This window comes from Pteropus medius, unplaced genomic scaffold, assembly GCF_902729225.1.
Source record: "Pteropus medius unplaced genomic scaffold, Ma_sr-lr_union100, whole genome shotgun sequence".
Classification (NCBI taxonomy): domain Eukaryota; kingdom Metazoa; phylum Chordata; class Mammalia; order Chiroptera; family Pteropodidae; genus Pteropus; species Pteropus medius.
Window position 1 is genome coordinate 7,425,930 of NW_024346667.1, and position 20,107 is coordinate 7,446,036.

Consider the following 20,107-nt stretch of genomic DNA (forward strand, 5'->3'; position numbering starts at 1 on the left):
TTCATGCCAGTGCTGACACTATTACCATCATTTCTATGTTATATATTTTTTCAGACATTGAGAAAAAATGGTTCTAACTTTTCTAAAAAGTGAAGAGAGTAAAAAACCTGTTTAACTTGAATGCTGTTTCTAAGGCTACAGGATGCCAGCATGTATCATCAGTAGGTATGAGGCATCATGCTTATGGAGGGAGAGAGAACTATAGAGCAAGAAGATTAAAGAGAGGGAATAAGATGGAATAGGGCTTAAATAGGGAGAAAGAAAGAAGGTAATTCTGTAGCATGTATAGGGCCACCAGGAATTTTTTTAGTTGTTACACCATAGAACCTAAACTTGTGTTCACTTAGAAAAATATAGAATAACATTTATAATTTTTCTGATTATTAGTATTATAATTTAGTAAGTTAGTGCTTTTAATTATTAGCATCGCTTTTTAAAGATACTGGTTATAACCTATTCTTTGAATTACTTTAGGTTTCATTGGAAATCAAAACTAAAGAATTCTTGAGAGAATTGTATAACAGTTTCTTCCTGATATTTTTGTGAGCCCAAATGAAACATAAAAGAGAAAATGTAAATGAATTTATAAGAAATGAAGAATATATAACAGACAACGGCTTGCACTTCTGTTAAGGTTTAGTGTGAGGTCACAGGTCAAGGTACTAATAAGAGTGTTTGGGATGTCTGCTGCCATGAAACAAAATGGAAACTTGATTGATAGCTAGAGGGTTGAAGGGAGAGTGTGTGGTGGAGAAAGCAAAGGTCAGGGAGCCATTTCCCTTCTCTGCATGTATAACAATCAGCTCTCCAAAACAAAATGTAGATGATATTGATCAATATGGCATATGTTGTGCACATTTCTATAAGTATTATGAAATGTCATTATATATGAAGTTGTAATAAATGTTTTAGTAGTTTCAAAGCCGAAATGAAATAATTTATAAAATAAATTGTGTTAGTTTTGAAGCCGAGTTTAAAGTAATTGCAGCGTTACCTTATTTACTCATGTGATCAAATGTGTGCGGGTTTGATTCTTAGCAAGATGTTAAATTTTATTTTAATCAATTTGGACAAAGTTGTATATGACAAATAAATCCCTCATATTTGTTTCTTTGTAATTTTTTTTTAATTCTCTTTAGGTCTGGTTTGCATGAAGTCTAGTAGTTCAGTTGTGGAGTTGGTTATGCTACTGTGTTCACAGGTGAGTGATGAGTATATGTCGAATTAAAAGTGAATTCTCACATAAATTAATTTTGCAAGGAAGTTGTAATTGTTTTATTCGATAATTTTTGTTATAATAATTTTATTTCTTTGCCAAAGGATTAGTTCTTGTCTTTGATTCTAGCTGATGATTTTGAAATTAGTGCTGAGATAAATAGGATAGATGAAATAGAAATGGAGGTTTTTAGAGTTACATTAAAAATGTCTAGATCAAACTATCTTGAGATGGCTAAATTTCTTTACTGCGTGTATTAAGGTTATAGAAACAGATTTATTTCTATACCTTGTGGAGTGCCACTCTTGACTCCCCTGGGAATAATGGGTTTACTTCCCTTTTGTGCAGAGGTTATAAAATGAGTGATAAATAATTTTGAATTCTTGTCATTGCTAATTATTTTTGACATAAAGAGTAGATTTGGGAAAACAACAAAAATATGGCAGCCCTCAAAATAAGATGTAGTAAATAAATTTCTAAAAGCAAAATTACTTTCTGTGTTCAGAAACCTTATACCTTATATGGTAAACTTTAATGATTTAAAAAAAAAAAACTTATGTAAAAGTCATGTTTCCTGTGTTGTTTTCTTTTCTGTTTTGTAATTAAATAGATGAATGATTTTATTGAGAGTTTTCTTTGTAGTCTTTTTAAAATGATATCTTGCTGGTAGTAAATTCCCCTACTTAAAACTTTAAAATAGCCTTTTTTAATAGGAAGGATATTGGTCTAGAGGTCAAGGGTTCTGACCCATTTCAAAACCTTTGACCTTCATTTACAACTCTTATGGTTTACTTGCCTGACGAATAAGGATAATGCAAAATTAATGTTTCTTTGCATCGATTTATTTTAGTTCTTATATTGCTAAATTTATTTAGACTGTGCTGATGGACATTTCATGAATACAAATTAAAGAATCATAGGTGTGAAAAATCAATACTATGCATTGTCAATAAAATGCAATAAGAACAGTTACTTCTAGAGATTATACCTAATAGATTTTTATAATGAACTTGTGAGGAGTAGTTATGTTTCTAGTGGGCTTATTATTCTTAGATTCAGTGAGAATCTTGTTTTGTTTTGTTTTGTTTTTTATAATTTAATCATTTTTTAAAAAAGAAAGCTCCATTTCTTTAAAAGCTGACTGGATAAAATTTCCCATTAAGTGTTCTTATTTGAAATAATCGCATGTTTATTTCTTAGATGGAAATTACCATATGCTATTCTTGTATTGACGTGAAATAACCCTTACTTTTCAGAATCATTTGCTTACAGTTTCGGACATTTCTTCACAGCATGATGAGTTGTTTATTGTGATATAATTGTTTCATGGGTGATTTTTGATAATGAAGTTTCACTTTCTCGTGTAGAAGAATTGAATATATTCTTGCTACAGGAAAACTATTTCAGATATAGTTTATTACATAGTCGAATGTAGAAGCTGAAAAGATAAAGAATGACATATTTTAATACACCTATTTGTCATGTATGTCACAGTGCTGTTTAATATTAATCTAATCAAATAGGATATGACGCTCACTTAGTAGAGTTAGTTGCAAAAATCAGATATTCTCAAGGTTTTTGTTTGAATAAAATACATTATTGGTTATTTGAAGTCTTTCACATTTTTTATGAGTTCTTCAAAAGTTCCATGGCATCTCTAAGATGTTGCACAGTGTGAAAAATGATGTGAAAAATGAAGCCAGAATTAGCTCCAGATGTATACAGATTGTTCCGGGGTGATAATTACATTTTTCACTTTGAATTTTCCTAATTTAAAGAGGTCAGATTGGCAATCACAAAAGTGATTTATTTTGTTAAGAAGTGAACTATCTTCTTCTACATGAAAGCTTAAGAGAGATGAAATTGAATTTGAAGCCGACATTTTGCAGATATTGGGTGGGGATGGCTTGAGTTTGATTGATATTTTTTTTCAGTCTGAGATAGGGTGGGAAGTGAAAAGCTAGCATCTTGCTAAAATTTTAATTAATTTTTTAAGAGGAGATGGAGAGGATTGAGTGCCAGAGATCGAAAGATCAGGTCAAAAACTCTTTTTTAATCACATAAATAATGGGATATGCTTATGAACTTTACATCTGCAAATTTGATTTAAAACTTTACAAATTAGTTGATGTTAATTTTATGACAATCAGCCATGTTCTGATTATTTTTCTTCATTTAAAACTTTTCTTTTCACATTCTTTTTAACCCACTGTTTAAACTAACTACATTTTATTACAAAAGAGAATGTAGAGCCTAAATTTAAGAAATGAGAAAATGATCACATTGGCTGGCTGTTAAGACCAAATAGATCACTATATATTTTCTTAAAGCTTCAGCTAGGATTATATTTTTCAATATCTATTCATTCATTAATAGGTTGATTTGGCACCTTTTCTTATTTTGTCCCATTTAAGTTTTAACATTGTTAAGGCAAAATGTCATCTTTTAGATTTGAAAAGCTTTCTTCAAATATATTTTTGAGTAACGATATATATACTTAAGGTTTATTCAGATATTGAATCCCTTATAAAATAATTCAAGAGCTACTTAAGCTCCAAAACATGATTTAAATTTTTACCTCTTTGAAATAAGAATGTATATTTTCCTTAGCAAGGTCTGCATTCTCTGGTGCACAGAAAAAAAAATTGAACAAGTTCTCAATTATGTTTCAGATTCAGTTTTTCATAAGCATGTAACTCATTTGTGCCCAGTACTTGTTGTGTATGTGTATAAACCTCATAGAAATCTATATGAATTTAAAGAAAATGTTAAATAGATCAAGTAATAGTATTCTAACATTGTGTAAAGTGTTTGTTTCTTGCTCATTTGACATTAATATCATTTTTGAAAGAATTGACATTGCATTCAAGGCCACTTTATAAAAGCGTTGCATTGCTCATCCTAATTCAGTATGACATACATTCCAATAACACTACCTCCCTTCTTGGGTTTAAAGCTAAATTTATGACTCTGCATTGTGAAGTGCATCATTTAAAAATGGTTTCAACCCAAAACATCTAATAAATAAATAATGTGTATGGCTACTCAGTAGTAGACTTTCTAGACTAGAAATCATTCCATCGGATACTCAACAGTCCACTATCGGAGAGGGCTGTCAGATAAATCTTGTGGTAGCTGCATTCATGTCCTGTAAATCACATATTATTGTCTGAGCCTTCTGCCAGGTCATCTATTCTTTTCCCATTTATCAGAAATGCATAGAGTATATAGAAAAACTAGAAGTACCATGTAGTCTGGCCTAGCATCCTGTCTGAGTAATTAATTAGCAGGAAAAGTTCATTTAAAATACTGTGCTAGTCTGATTTCTCTTTTAGAAATTTTTTTTCAAAATATGTAGATCGTTGCTATTTTGGGAAGTATTTCCTTTATGTGAAGGTAATAATATAAGATTTGGTCATTTTTTGTCAATTTATGATCAAGTGTTTGTTTCTATACCTCTGAATTATTGATTTAAAAATTATAATAAGAACTAGATATCACCATTCTTATGATTCCTTTGTGTCAGTTTTGTGTTTGATTTTTTTCCACTTAAATTTTTTTCTGAGTCTTTATAGATCTTCTCTTCACTCTTCTGTAATTTCACTAATTCTGGTTTTCTCCCATTTGAGCTTATTCCTTCTTAATGTGTGACATTAATGTTAATGCTCTTGACTTTTTATTTCATGAACTTTTTCTTTATATAGTTGTGATGGGTATTTTGGGTAAAGTAGATAATTTAAACAGACCAAAGGGTGGCAGGTGCGGGAAGCAAAGCAGCTCTTCACTGTGGCACAAAGGTGTCTTCCCTTATTTTTAGGCCCCTCTTACTGTTCAGACCTCATTTCTTGCCACACTGTTTTTGTATCTATTTTCAAACTATTCTTAACTATTTAAAGTTATCCAAATTTGCCATCATATTTTTGTGTCTTGGTATATGCTTTTTTCCTAAAAACTTCCTGCTCCAAATTTGGTGACTAATTATTGGCTTCTTCTCATCTTCCAGAACTCAGCTTAATTATTCTGTTCTCAGATTATCATATCTATAGTTGGTATCTTTTTGCTTGTCTTCATCTTAATATACAATGTAGACTGTAACCACAGATTTTAAGTATACATGTGCTAGTTTATTATTTTTTTTTATTGTTTATCTCCCTCTCTGTACTTTAGGCCCTATGAGCTATTTCTGTTTTGCCTATTAAAGTATACTTAGTACTCAGCACAGTCCCAGGCACCCGATGGCTGCCCAATGAATATTTATGTAATAAATTAATAATTCAGCCCCCAGCTAACTTCTGGAAGGGTTCTTTGACTCCTCTCTTCCCTACAGCTCTAAGCCTAAGTGAGGTATTTACCCAGAGCACTCACTGGCCCATTTCATTTTTTATTTAAGTCATTCTTTATTTAAATTGTCTATGATTTTTAGTTCTCTCCCATAAGAGCTTAAGTCTTTTGAAGGCAAGCACTGTTTTCTGTTGTATCTCTAATGTCCAGCATAATTACTGTTCAATCAAATATTTACATAATTATTAAATGGTAACATTGGTCATACATGACCATATTCGGGGCTTTTTGCCTTTTGGTCTTTTTCATTATGAAATACCACCATACTTTTGTATATCATTAAAATGTATTGAGTGTTTTTATTAAGTTAGCTGTTTTGTCATTACCAAGACTATAGTCATTTATTAATAAGGTCTTAGTTTTTTATTTTCTTTTAGCTTAATCAGATTTACTTCTTTTAAAAATTAACTTTATTGCAGCATAATTTATATACAATATATGATGCATGTTAAGTTTACAGTTTGATGAATTTTGACATATACACTACCATGTAACAACCATTTCAATCCAGAAAGTTTTCTGTGCCTCTTTGCAATTTAATTGCTACCCTATCACCTCAGGTTGCCACTGATTTGATTTCAGTTATCATGGATGAGTTTTACTTACTGGAGAACGTAATATAAATGGAGATTTACTTTTTTAAAAAAATCGTGTCTCTTAGACTTGGTGCTCTGTATTTGTTACCCTTCAACCTTTTTTTTTTTTAAACTAAAACTCACTATCCAGTGTTAAGAAAATGGTTTGTTTTTCACAAAGAAATAATTGAGCCAGTAAAACAAAGGATTAAGTTGTGCCAACCTCAGAATAAGAATTTGAGTATAAGTTGCTTATTGGAAATATAGGTCTTTTAAAATTCCTTATGCATTTTTTAGCGTATAACGAAATCCTGTTACGGTATGAAGCTTTTATACAGTGATATGATGAGGCAATTAACTATACTTTTAGAATCTTTTGTTTTTACTGTCTTATCAGGCTCAGTTCAAATGCTATCCTACAGAGCTTTGTGTGAATTTATCTGCCCTGAGTCCTCCTCTCTATGCTTTCTTATGGTATTTATTGAATGCTTTTAAGATGAGCCCCTCCTTTTAAGAAACTATAGTAAGAGAGACAAATAATTGTAGTACACATAGAATTTTATACGGACTTTAAGAGAAATACAAAACACAGAGGCAGAGAGTAGAGTTATGCTGGAGTACAAAAAAATTGTATTTATCAATCCATTATTTATGCTGTATTTTTCTTGTCATGAATGAATCAGGTTCCTTTGACTTTCCATCAGAATTTTTTCCAAGTTTTACCTGTGTTTTTACAATTTCATCAGGATCAATAGATATTAAAGCTCTTAAAGCATTTTCTCTACTCTTTGCAGTACCCATAATTTCCCTTGGTTGGATTTGTGGTAGCCATGTGCTAATTTGATCAGTTCTCACTATCCAAGTTTTTCATTACAGGAAATCACGTTGTGTGTGCTGTGTGATGATAATGAATGTTCTGTGAAAAAAAAGCGTATGGTGGTAAATAAGTTTGGAAAATATTGGTTTAAATTTAATTAGGTTTCTTTACTGAAGGGAACCATCAAGGCCTTTTAGTGTGTGTGTGTGTGTGTGTGTGTAAATATGTGTATATTAATGTCTATTGTTGCATCTGTAATGGGAATAATAGTAACATTTGATCACAGAGTCCTTTTATGGACATAGTGTTTGTAGATGATTTTTGTAAAATATAATTTGAGAAAAGCTACTCTTGCATTAGAGGTGAGGCAGTGAATAATCTAAGAAATGCCTCTTTTTTTGTATTCTGCTTCTGTTTTTCTCTGCTCCTGCAATCACAGTGATTAAAGAAAATCAATCAATATGGAAAATTATGCTTCAATCAAAATAAATTACTTCAGTCACTTGTTCTCGCTCTTTTGTAGGTAATTCAAACGTAACTCCCAATTTATATGTTGTTTCTGAAGGTGTAGATCTTCAGAACTGATTACAGTAAGAGTTGATATTCCTTCTAGAACAACCTAAGTTTAACCAGGCATGTCTCTATGTGTATATTTTTTACAATATTTTATGCAGAACTAACCCATAGTTTACGAATAAAATATTTTGACACCAATTAATTATATAGCTATTTCCTATTTTGGTTGAGTGAATCACATTACATTTTTAGTCAATATTATGTTTAATCTCTGTTTTCATGTTCTAGTATGTAGCATAAAGTGAGAAATCAGGGTCAGAATATATTTTACATTAATGGGATATTACATATATTAATGGGATATGACCTATCTATAGAATTGAACTTTACTGTGCACCTAAAGAGGTCCAAAGAAAATGAAATTATTCTGTATGTGAATGCCATATGATATAGTGTCTAATGAAATAAACTTTTATTAAGATTTTGTCAAATAAATGAATAAAATTTTAGCTATAGACTATAATAGTACATGGCGAAATTGTACAGTGGCTGATCTTTACATGTCATCCATTTAAACAACCAAGATTTGAGATAGCTTGCAATCAAGACCTAGAAATAATAAAAAAAATATGAAATCATCATTAAAGAGGTTAGTAGGGTTAAATAATTAAGAATCAAGAAATTACTGATGGTTAAGTACAGGTTTTGTTTTGTTTTTACTGCAACTTGTAATAAGTCTTGTTTTATAAAGTACAATTTGTGTATAAGGCAATTTCTAGAGATAGTAAACAGAATCTATCTTGGTGATCCTTAACCCTGAGGAGTGAGTGGAGAATGAAATACTGGTAGTTAAAATTCATGCAGATATATTTAGGAACAATCATTATATTTACATAGGAATTTGCTCTTCTTCTGATACAATCCGAAGAACTCAGTCTTTGCAACAAACACGTTTTGGCATGAGGACATATCAAAATCTCTCTGTGAATATATAATAAAGATACTCAATTAATATATGTTCACTTATTATAAATTAAAATAATTTCACATTTTATTTACTCTTATTCATTTTCAGTTCTTAGCTTAGATGCCCCAGCATTGGATTAAGGGGTGCAAATTTACGAGCTTAGAGAACTCTATCTTAGAGTTAAATTTATGGAGATAAGTGCTAAAGAAGAGTTAAATTTATAGACATAAGAGCTATTTTAGTACTTGTCATGCTATATTTTAATTTTTATTTTATTAGATTGAAAAATTCTTGAGATCAGGAAACCATTTCTTGTTTATTTTGTCTATATTGTTTTTTAGTGCCAGGATTATAATAAAGTAAACATATAATAGGTATTTATTGAATAAATTGTTATAATTTGTTTAGGTAAAGTTGCCTTTAAAATTCTTGAGATTTTGATTCATTAAAAAGTATTTACCTTAAAGAACAGACACCATTCTATTTTATAATTGTCTTTTATCCAATTCTGTCTTAATCTGAAAGGCAAGTTAGCCCTTATATATAGGCTTCAAACCCTAATTCTGAACCCTTACCTGATGCTTAAATGTTTTAAATGTTTTAAAGTAAGAAAGTGAAACATATTAAAGCCCTTTTGCTTGATCACCTTAAATGTTTTAAAGTAAGAAAGTGAAACATATTAAAGCCCTTTTGCTTGATCACCTTTGGGTCTCAGAAGGACCTACCTGGTTAGAAGAGTCACAGCTGATGACTTCTTATGGAGAAATCAATTTTGTGCATGTTGGTTTTCCTTTCTGTAGAATTATTTCTAACACCTTTAAGCCACTACTTTTTAAAAAGTAGTGACATTGACATATATACTACAATGTAACATTGGTTAAGGAAATCCAATAAGTTTCAGCTGTACATTTTAACAGTAAGATACATATATTTTTACTCTGTGTTTATTTCTCATAGTTAGATTTCTTTCTTTCACCACATATTTGACCTGCTTTACCCCATCTACCTTCCCCCTCCCCCCTCCTCTCTGGTAACCACTAGTCTGTTGTCCATGAGTCTCTATTTGTCCTGTTCATTTGTTGCTTTTAGGTTTATATCCCACATATAAGTGATATCATGTGGTTTTCAATTTTTTTCTGTCTGACTTATTTTGCTTAGCACAATTATCTCGAGATCCATTCATGTTGTCGCAAATGGCAATATCTCATCTCTTCTTATGGCTGAGTAATATTCCATTGTATATATGTACCACAGCTGCTTTAGCCAATCATCTATCGTAGGACACTTCGGTTGCTTCCATGTTCTGGCCACCGTGAATAATGCTGCTATGAACATTGGTGTGCAAATATCTTTTCGGATATGAGTTTTCAAATTTTGGGAGTAAATACCTAGTAGAGGGATTGCTGGATCATATAGTAGATCAATTCTTAGTGTTTTGAGGAAACCCCATACTGTTTTCCATAGCGTAAGCCACTGCTTTTAGATAGCACAGCATTTCAGGCATCACATCTTCTGCTAACAAAGAGAAGGCAAATGGGTTGAACCTCTGGCTCTTAAAAATGATGTGTTTACCTAAGTGTATTAATACTTTCTTGTATGTTAAGATTTTATAAAATAAATGATCTATATCTGACTAGAAAGATGTTACTATTTTCTTTCAGTGGCAACAAATTTGCAAAGTATTAGATGTTGAAACTTATACTTTGATATGCTGTAAATAAATCATTTCATTTTCTTTGTAATCAGCATTATTTTTCCCAAGTAAATAGGACTTTGGGGCTCTCAGCTTCTTAAAGACCAGTTTATATGTAGTATGTATGGTTCAACTAGGTCAATATAATGTAGTATTTCAAACTTTTCATAATGTTACCCCTCTTTTTTTTTTTTTTTGATGTGTTTATGCCTCGTTCTTAGAATGTACATGTACTTATGGAATTAGTGACCGTAAATTGATTGTATCTGAGCTTTATTATTGTCAGTTCTTATGACCTTTTTATTGTGAATGGATGAGAATCAATAGAGTAGTGATTAACATCGGGATCAAAAAAAAAAAGGCTTCCAGTACAATCACCTAGTTTTTGCCTTAGAGCTGCTGTGAATGCCGTATCCCTAAAATGGACAAAGGTTGTGAGCATAGGTGTTCCACATTGAAATGCTCAGAATTACCTTAATTTTGTATGCAGTAGAAACAATTGACCTTATAATAAGGAACAAGATACCTTTGAAGCATGACAGGAAGTTTATGGAGTTGAAGAGTAGTTCAAGATTCAAGGTATATTAACTAATCACAAAATCTTAATGTACTAAAATTTTTAAAGTATCTGAAAGTTTAATAACTATGCTAATGTAAAAATATTTATGGTTTTACTTGATTCACATTTTTATAACAGATAACTTGCTTTTATAAGATGGATTCCTTCGTCTTAACAACAGCAAAAACATTAAAAAACAAGAGTAAAGTACTGCATATTACTTTTAAAAATAAAATAAGTTGATGGATTAGTGAACATTAATTGATCTTCATTTCAATCTGGATGCAGACCTTTACAATATTAATTTAAAGTGCTTTGTTACAACCAAAGACAAAGACAAGCATAATTTAACTGTAAATGCAGGATTTATTCCTGAAATACAGGCATCCTGTTGATTCACTAGCACACTAGGAATTAGAAAACACAACCTTTTAAGGTAAATTTTGTGGAACTGGCAGTACACCCTGTGGCTTGGCAGTCTAGTCAGAAGGATGATACCACGCTGACTATATAACTAGATCTTTGAACAGTATTCTCAAGGGTGGTAAATGCAAAACAAAGTAATATCAACTGGCACTTAATTCTGCAAGTTCCCTGCTGATTGGGGTATTCAGTGAAATGGAACTCTTCCTGACAGGAAGTCAGCCTATGAGTATGGAGACATCTGAAAATAAAGTGTGCTTTAATTTGGCACCCTACTGTTTTACAACTGGTCTTTTAAATTTGGGATTAGAAAGAGAGCAAAAGGAATATATGAATGGGAATATTCTAAGCATAACGTTTTCTTTTGGTTTTAATGTAATTAATATAGGTTGGTGTCTCTGTTTCTCAGCTATTACTGCATAGTTTTGCTTAGTTCTTTCTATTAATGTTACAGTATTACAGAAATTTATAGTATTATAGAAAGGCTAGGTTTAAAGTGTAAAGCTTAAGATTGTTTAATATCCAACTCTGATAGCTTTGTGAAGACTCAGCTGTATTCCCATCCATATATTTTTCTTAAATAGTATGCAATTTAAGGGATTTTAGAGTAATCAGAGTTCTTTGGATCAAGATTCAAATTTTTCTGTTTAAAGTGTTTGTCTCAGTTGGCTCTGAGATAAAATAATTATTTAGTAATTTAGTCCCATGATATGTACTGTTAATGTGTAATAGCACAATTTAGGAAGGGAAAATATTTATGTATTAGTAATTGCACATGTATTTCATCTGTTCTATCCAAGGCATCTTTTTTCCTTTCTTTTGTTACCTCCACATAGTCCACCGCCAGCAGCAGAGGAATTTACTACTAGAAAAACAAATATATAGCCGTTAGGATTCTCATTCCTGCTTAATTCAGGCCTTGGACAGGATCTTAAGAAGAGGCTGAAGCCAGGAAAATGCTGTGATGATAGAGCTTTTAATTTTAAGAAATCCTTTCCCTCAACTACTTATTAACTGTGTAACCATGGGATAAGTATTTCACTTGCTTAAGACGCAGTTTCTTATTGAGTGAAATGGATATAAGAAAGATGGTATTGGATAATATAGGTAAATATATATATAACAGACCATAGAGCAAAGTAGATTATAAATTAAAGTTATTAAATTCTGAATCTAAGTGTTTTTACAGCACACAAAATCCTCTTTATTCAGTATTTTCAATGCCACTTGTTTTCTTATTATGAAATTTGATTGTTCATTTTTTGCCTTACAAATTCAGTTCACTATTTTCTGCAGTGTCTTTTTCATTATTTTCTGTTCTCTTTGTGGTTATGTGCCTAGTTTAGTCTCTTTTCATCTGGAACCATAGACTGTTTGATCTAGAAAAGATCTAATAGGTTAGCAGTTTTTGGCCTTTTTATGTTGACATTCGTGTTTTATATAGGCTCCCAAAGGTGTGGTACCACCATTTCCTGGGCTAGCTATAGTGACAGCTATTTTGGGGAATGTCAGTAAAGTATACCTTAATACATGTGAGATTGATGTCATTATAAGGGCAACTGCTGTAACGGTTGTCTTAAGGGTCTCTTTTGTATACTTCAGAGCTTTTTATTTATACTACATTTCTTTCAACATACCTTTTGTTACTATCGTTGAGAAATATTGTACTTTTATAACAGTTAGTGTAGTTCACTGATTATCCTTTTCTTCTGGCCAAATATATCATTATCAGTACCTGTTGTTTGTTATGATGATCCTGAACTTGAGTGCTGTCAGAGTGGAGGAGGCCGGAGGGACAAAAGGAGGTATCATTTGAAAAAGGTATCTGTGAAAGAATCTCCAAATCTGATCTGGCTTACTCCTGAATTAGTGAAATGACCTTTTTCATTTCTTTGCTTTTTCCTTTTTCAGTAAATACAGATTAACTTATTTTCCTAGCAAAGCCTCTTTATAGTTCCTTTCCAAGAGAAGCTGTAGTTTACTATCTCATTCAGTTCAAACTCCTCTGCCTTATTTTCAAGGACTCTACTAGAGATTTTATTTTAGTTTATATTTATTTCTGTGCTGCTCTGTAAATACTGTTCAGATATTTGACATAAGTCTTATGTACATCATGCCAATTTCTGGATAGTTTACCAAAAAAATCAAACTCCCTACTCCTAAACCTGCCCTCCACGTTCTCTGGACACACTTTCTCTTTTACACTGTGCTTTTCCATATAGTGAGTATGAAGATGCATGCTAACGTTCTAACTACTGGATGCACAGTGCATTCTTTATGATGGTAATTATATATCCTTGAAAGTTATTTGGAAACTCGTTTTCATTAAGTATTCAGTTGAAACAATAGTATTATCTTATTGGGTCAATTGGTTTGTCAGATTATTGTTATCAGACAGTACATAAATGAGGACAAATTTAATTTTGATTTCATATTGCTCCTTTTTCAGAGGAAAGGCAGTCTATTCCTTTATCTAAGAAAGCTTATACATTTGCTTAGTATTGCAAAGTTGTCTTATATTTATATCCATTGAAAAGATTCCCTATTGTTTTGTAGCACTAACCTAATTTGAGAGAGTAAGATTCTGTTTGCTACTGCTATAAGGTAAAAAAGAAAAAGGGGATCGGTCAGTGGCAGTGAGAAAGCAAAATAACAGGGGAGGATTTTTTTTAATGAAATAAGTCTTTTTACCAGGTCCCCGCCCCACCCCCAAGTCTGGACTGCTGCCTTACTTATTTGGACACTCGGCAGTGCTATCATTGCTTTTCTGCTAATTGTTGGACTTGCTCTTTGTGATACCTCCTTGTTACTAGTAGCTCAGCTGTAAAGCTTTCAGTTTCTTGTAGCCTAATGGGCTTTATACTTAGCAAATCAAACCAAATTTCTGGAACTGAAAACAAAATCAATCACAACTCAATCACTGTTAGAACCAACACTTGTAGCATAAATTGACTTGCTTGAAACATTTTACAGCTCTTGCCATAATATACTAATTAAAAAAAGGTTTTTTTTCTTTTTAATATTTTGAATTTTTTTGAGCTTGTTAGTAAAGTTTACTTTTCTTCAGCTTCTGTTTCTGTTTTAATTCAGTTTCTCTAGTTTGATAGGCTGAAAATGGCTCCCCTCAAAATATCCATGTCAAATGCTTGGAACCTTCAAAAGTTATCTTATTTGAAAAAAAGGGCCTTCATGTGATTAGGGATTGTGAGATGAGGGGATACTCCTGAATTATCTGGGTGGGCCCTAAATGCCATCACTTGTATCCTTAGAGAGAGGGGGGTAGATTAGAGATAGGCATGCAGAGAATGTGGCAGCGTGAAGATGAGCAAGAGTGATGTGGCCACAAACCAAAGGATACTGACAGCTGCCAGAAAGATGCGAGAAGAGGCAAGGGACAGATTCTGCCCTAGAACCTCCAGGAATGCAGCTTTGCTGACACCTTGATTTAGGCTACTGAGACTGATTTTGGACTTCTGGTCTCTAGAACTGTTAGAGAACAGACTTCTAGTATTTCAGGCCACCAAGTTTGTGGCAATTTGTTATAGCAGCCACAGGAAACTAGTAGTAATTCGATGGTCTGAGTGTTCTTAGTGTAGTACTCCTCTCTCCTTTACCTAATACTGTTAAATTATGATTTTTTTTTAAACAAGCGTTTAAAAATTTGTTACATGGAAAATTGAAAGAGCTACTGTAGAAAACTCGAAGTAGAGACCCATACCTTTAAAGTGTTTAGCCATAGTTGAGGAGAAAAAATTCCAATTTGTGAAGTTATTGATCCCCTCTCCCTCCAAAGCAAAATAAGCTAATAGTGAATGTATTTTTAATGGAGACGAAATTGATAGGAATAAAATAACTGCCAGAGAGATATACTGTTGATTGTTTCATCAGTCCTATTTTTTTTGTGCAGCAAAATCAGGTTATCAAGCATTTCATCATATCACTATTAAAATTATGTTGTAGGTCAAAGAACTGCCTACATGGTGATGTTTATCCATAGAGTGTCTTAGGATATTTGCATTATATTTAAAGTTGATATCAGCTAGTATCTCATTAAGTACATTGATAAATATTTGACAGAGTTATGGAAGCATTCTGGACTGAAAAGTCTTATCCTCTTCACCAGGGTTGTGGCCACAGGTTGTGGCTATTGACAACTATAACATGTCACTGTAGCATGCAGTGCATGTGTCTTAGATAGTATGCATTTACAATCAAGACCAAAGCTTTATGAAAGCTAGATATTTAGGGTTTGGAAAACTATAATTCTGAAGATATGATTTCATAGCATAAACATAAAAGATAACTTTATTTGCTCCTATTGAATGCTAAAACATGTGATGCTATTTCATAGTTATTTTTTATTTGCTGGAAAACTTTGGACACTGATGTTAAAATCTCACTTTATATTAATATTAAGAATTTACTCAGTGAATACATAGCATCAGTTTACAGTGGTCTCTGTTGAGAGTGTAAGACCCCAAATGGTTAAACAGCAGGAGAGTTTTCTGCTTTTAGTTAAAAACTGCTGTTTTCTATATGCCTTATTTACTACATGTTTAATTCTTAATGTTATGTGCTGTGGGATTGGGCATGCAAAAGTCAGCAGAAAGAGTTCTGGTTTTTACATCTAGAGCTATTACGTGCTGTACAATAATAAAGGCACTATTTTATTGGGTTACTTGTAATTAACTTCAGCACTAGGCATTCATATAAATCATTTGTAATCTGTTTTCTTTAGATTTTTATTCTTTTAAACTGATTTAATGTACTTGCTTTCTGTTATCTTTTTACATATGGATTGAGATTATAATTGCTTTTTAGAATTAGGCTGTCAGAAACGAACATATGCATGAATTCAAGATATGATTGAAGCAAGCTAATGAACTTTGTATAACATTTTATGGAGATTTGTTACTAAAATAAAATTCTATAGGAATACCGTTTTGTTGTGAAACAATAAATAATGGTTCTCTGAAGTTAAAAATTGTTTACACATTCAAAAAGTTTAAAAGGCAACAATTATTAATAAAAAATACTTATATGTTTTATGTTTCTCAAAATCTTGAGAAAGTACACATGAGATTTCTTGAACTCATGTCAATTTGACATTCTTTTTTAATTTAAAAAATTTGAATCTACATATATTTCCATAATATCTGATAAATGCCATTTCATAGGTTTACTAGTAATTTCTGTTATTTCGTGCTTAAAGGTTTTATGATTTTTAGTTTAAAAGGGAATACAAATGAAATGGAGGCAGACTTTTTTGGGTAAAAAAGAAGAATCTAAATACCTATTGGATAAATACCTATTGTTCAGTTAGAACAAAATATATGTGTGTTTTAATTTTCTGTTCATTTACTATTCTTTATTTAGAGAAACACATATATATGTCTGAGTTTAAGTTAATAATATATATTATTCAAAACTAAATATTAGAAAACCAAACTTTGTCTCTAAAAAATATTTTCATTTTTTAAATATTTACAGTGATCTTTAGGAAGAATTCAGAAATATAAGATAATTTTATTCTCTCCCATGATGTAAAAATCTCAACTTGAGGTCGCTTATGAGACAAATGTTGTGTTGAGGTGGGGGATGGGAGGCATGAGGAAAGCTGCACTCCTGTCCTGAAAATAGTGCTCTTAAAAATGATTCTGTTGATAAATACTTTTTGTTGTAGCTGAGTACATTAGATGGTTTGAAAAACTTTTAAAAATAATTAGCTGTTTTATACAGTTTTAGTAGAAGTCTTTCATGTTTCCTCCCCAGCAGTCTCTAATGAACACTCCTTGTAATTTCAGTGCAGGCTTTGAGATTCCCTAAAGACTTGACTTCAGACCTCAAAGGGCAGCAATTGCCATATGTCTGGAGAACTGGAGTTGCCAAACAGACTGACCGTGTACTAATAGGACACATTTATAAAGCTCTTGAACGTGAAGCCCTGATATAAGCTTAATGATGATCATCTGTTGAGAGATTGTGGCTGGAAAGGGTTACAGCAACTTTTGCCACTTTTATTGAAATCAAGCTCTCTGTATTGATTGGTGAAAGATTTTGACAAAATTGACACCAATTTGGAAGTTATTTAGAGATCATTATTGGCTGGAGAATGTTTTTTTTTTTCTGAAAATGTTTAAAAACAGATTTTCAAAGGCACTTGAAAATATATTAGTTTTAATGTATGTGTAAACACGATTGCAAGTGGATTATTTTTTGATTATTTACAAATCTTTTAAAACCATATAGTAATTACATAATTCATTGCATGGTTATCTCATTTTTTTGATTTTTAAATCTTTGCACTGTTTATTTTTCAAATTCAGTGAGCAGTTGCTTTCTCAATATTCAGTTATTTTCACATAATACACATTAAAATATTTGTTAAATAAGCAATTATAAAATAGAACCATTTCCTAATTCAACTTTAATAGAATTTTCTTTTTTCTTACTTTGCAGTTATCTGTATATGTAATATATTTCATTTATAAACAGCCATAATATTTGTACAAATGAAATGTACATTTTAGAAGTATATGTTCACAAAGTCTTTGAAACCAGAACTTACCAAAAGGAAATATTTTATGTTGCTATGTAATGGTTTGTTTTACTCCCTAAAGAGACAGTGGAATAAGACCTGTCCTTTCCTATTACGCCATATTCTTTCCTGGTATGAGGTTACTCAGGTTTGTGTTAGATGTGCTGTTGAGAGAGTGCTGACACACAGTGCAAACACTGTTGAAAAGTTCTCGATAGTTTACTTTGAGCACTTAAGATTACTATATCTTGACCATGAACAAGTTTTCTGTAGTTTTGACCTTTAGTCCTGTGTATAATGTGCTTCTCAATTTTGTGTTAATACATCCCCTTCCTCATTTGAGGTTTCCTCTGTGGCCTCCTCCCTTGACTTCTAACAGTGTTTCTGTCATCTCCTTAGGTAATTGGAGCTATATCCAACCAATTTGGTTTATTTCACAAAGGCATATATAACTAACATCTTAAAGTATTAATATTTTGTTGAGGAGCACAAGCCTTTAAATTGTTATATTAATGAGAAAAATGAAGTAGTTCGATGTCAGTTTAGGTTCTTGTTAACAAATAATTCTTCATTTCTTTAAATTATGTTTAGATCCTTAGGTCCATATTTATAAAAGAGAATATTTTACTACCCGTAGCAATAAAGGTAATTTCATTTGGTAAGATGTAGAATACTGACTTTTAAAAAATAAAAATTCTTAATAGTTTATGATACATTTATATTTTTGTAGTTTTGATATCAGTATTTGTGAAAATTGAATGTTTATTTTATTATTTAGAGATTTCAAAATAATTTTGGATAAATACCTATTGTTCAGTTAGAACAAAATATATGTGTTTTCATTTTCTGTTCATTTACTATTCTTTATTTAGAGCATATGATTAATAGAAATTTTATTTATCAAGGAAAGCATGTATATTATTTCACAAATATAGTAATAGTTTATTATTTAACTGAAAAACAATAGTTCCTTCCTTCAGTTCTTTTATTCCACCTTGATTCTTAGTTTCTGGAAGGAACCACATTTAGATCTTTTAGTTGTTGACTCTGCTAGTTACCTTTATATTTCTAAATAACATAATAACAATTTCCTGTTTTTTCTGTTTTAGACATCTAATTTCTTCCATGAAGGTGACCATTGAATATTAATATTGTTTTCCCTTTGTTTCACACTCTCCCTGATTTCCACACAGTTACATCATCATATTTAGTTAAAACCATACTTAGCATTAGCATTTACTTTATTGTGACAGTAAGTATTCATGGCAGAACTACAAAATGCACCATGATTATCCTTCCTTCCTCCCTTCTTCTTGTCTCTTTCTTTCATTCTTTATCCTAGAATTAATAATTTTCTACCTTTTGTTTATTTAAATTTTTTTACACATTACAAATTTATTTCTAAATTTTTCACTAGAATCATAAAATGTCTACCAGTGTGATCAAACATACCATGTATCTATTGGTTCAGTTGTTTTTCTTGGAGATATAAGGGCCTGGAGTTGTCCATTTTCTTGTTTCAATCTGGATTGATTACTGTTTAGGTCTGTAGAAAGCTGTTATCTGGAGGCTTATTTTATCATCAACCTAGAATTTTTCTCTTCTCTCTCTTATGTTGTAATGTCTATCTTCTGGTTTCCACAGTGGCCTTTTTAAAAAAAGGTATACTGATTCAGTATTTATTGATAACTTATTAGGTATGTGCTGGTCACTGTTCTTGCACCGGAAATACAGTAGAGAATAAACCAAAGGTAAAGGCAAAAAATCTAGTAGTAATAAGCACGCCATGGGGAAAACTAAAGCAGAACAGGGACGGAGGACGCTAGTTGGGTTTCAGTATTAATTTTGATGAGGCATACATATCCTTGTAATTTCTTGGGAAAGAATGCATGAGGGGTAGAATTTTTTAGATCTTGCTTGTTTGAAAATGCCTTTTATTTAACCTTTATATTTGATCGGTAGCTTGTTTGGATATTAGTATCAGAAGCAAAGAGTTATACTTTCTCCAAATTATTTTTCCCTGGCAGCTTTTGGTATTTTTATTATTTTAAGAATTGTTATTACTGAATTGTGCCTTGGCGTAGGTAAATCTTTTAAAATTCATTGTCTTTGGTATTTTACGTAAACCTTTCCAGTCTGAGAAAATATGTACATGTATTCAGAGAAATTTTCTTTAATTCTATGGGAACTTGTTTTTCTCCATTTTTTCTCATTTTTGTTTCTAGAATTATCTGGATTAATTTTCTAATTTTCATATCCATTCTCATTTGTTTTTACTTCATTTTATCTTTTAAGCTGTTTCCTCGACATCTTTCAGTACTTCTTTCAAAATTTTTGATATTAAGCCAGACAGAAAAAGTTGGAAACCAAATGATATCACTTATTTATGTGGGACATAAATGTAAAAGCAACAAACATGACTTATGGACATGGACAGTAGACTGGTGGTTAACAGAGAGCAG

General features: G+C 31.5%; 1 protein-coding gene across 5 annotated transcripts in view; it reads left to right on the forward strand.

Moving 5' to 3' along the window:
- LRBA (LPS responsive beige-like anchor protein) overlaps nucleotides 1-20,107 on the forward strand; it is a 549,008-nt gene that overhangs the window by 148,470 nt on the left and 380,431 nt on the right. For all 5 annotated transcript variants that reach the window (XM_039875986.1, XM_039875985.1, XM_039875984.1 and 2 more), the window contains one exon: nucleotides 1,140-1,201. In XM_039875986.1, coding sequence (XP_039731920.1) covers nucleotides 1,140-1,201 — 62 coding nt within the window. The remainder of the gene's footprint in view (nucleotides 1-1,139; nucleotides 1,202-20,107) is intronic.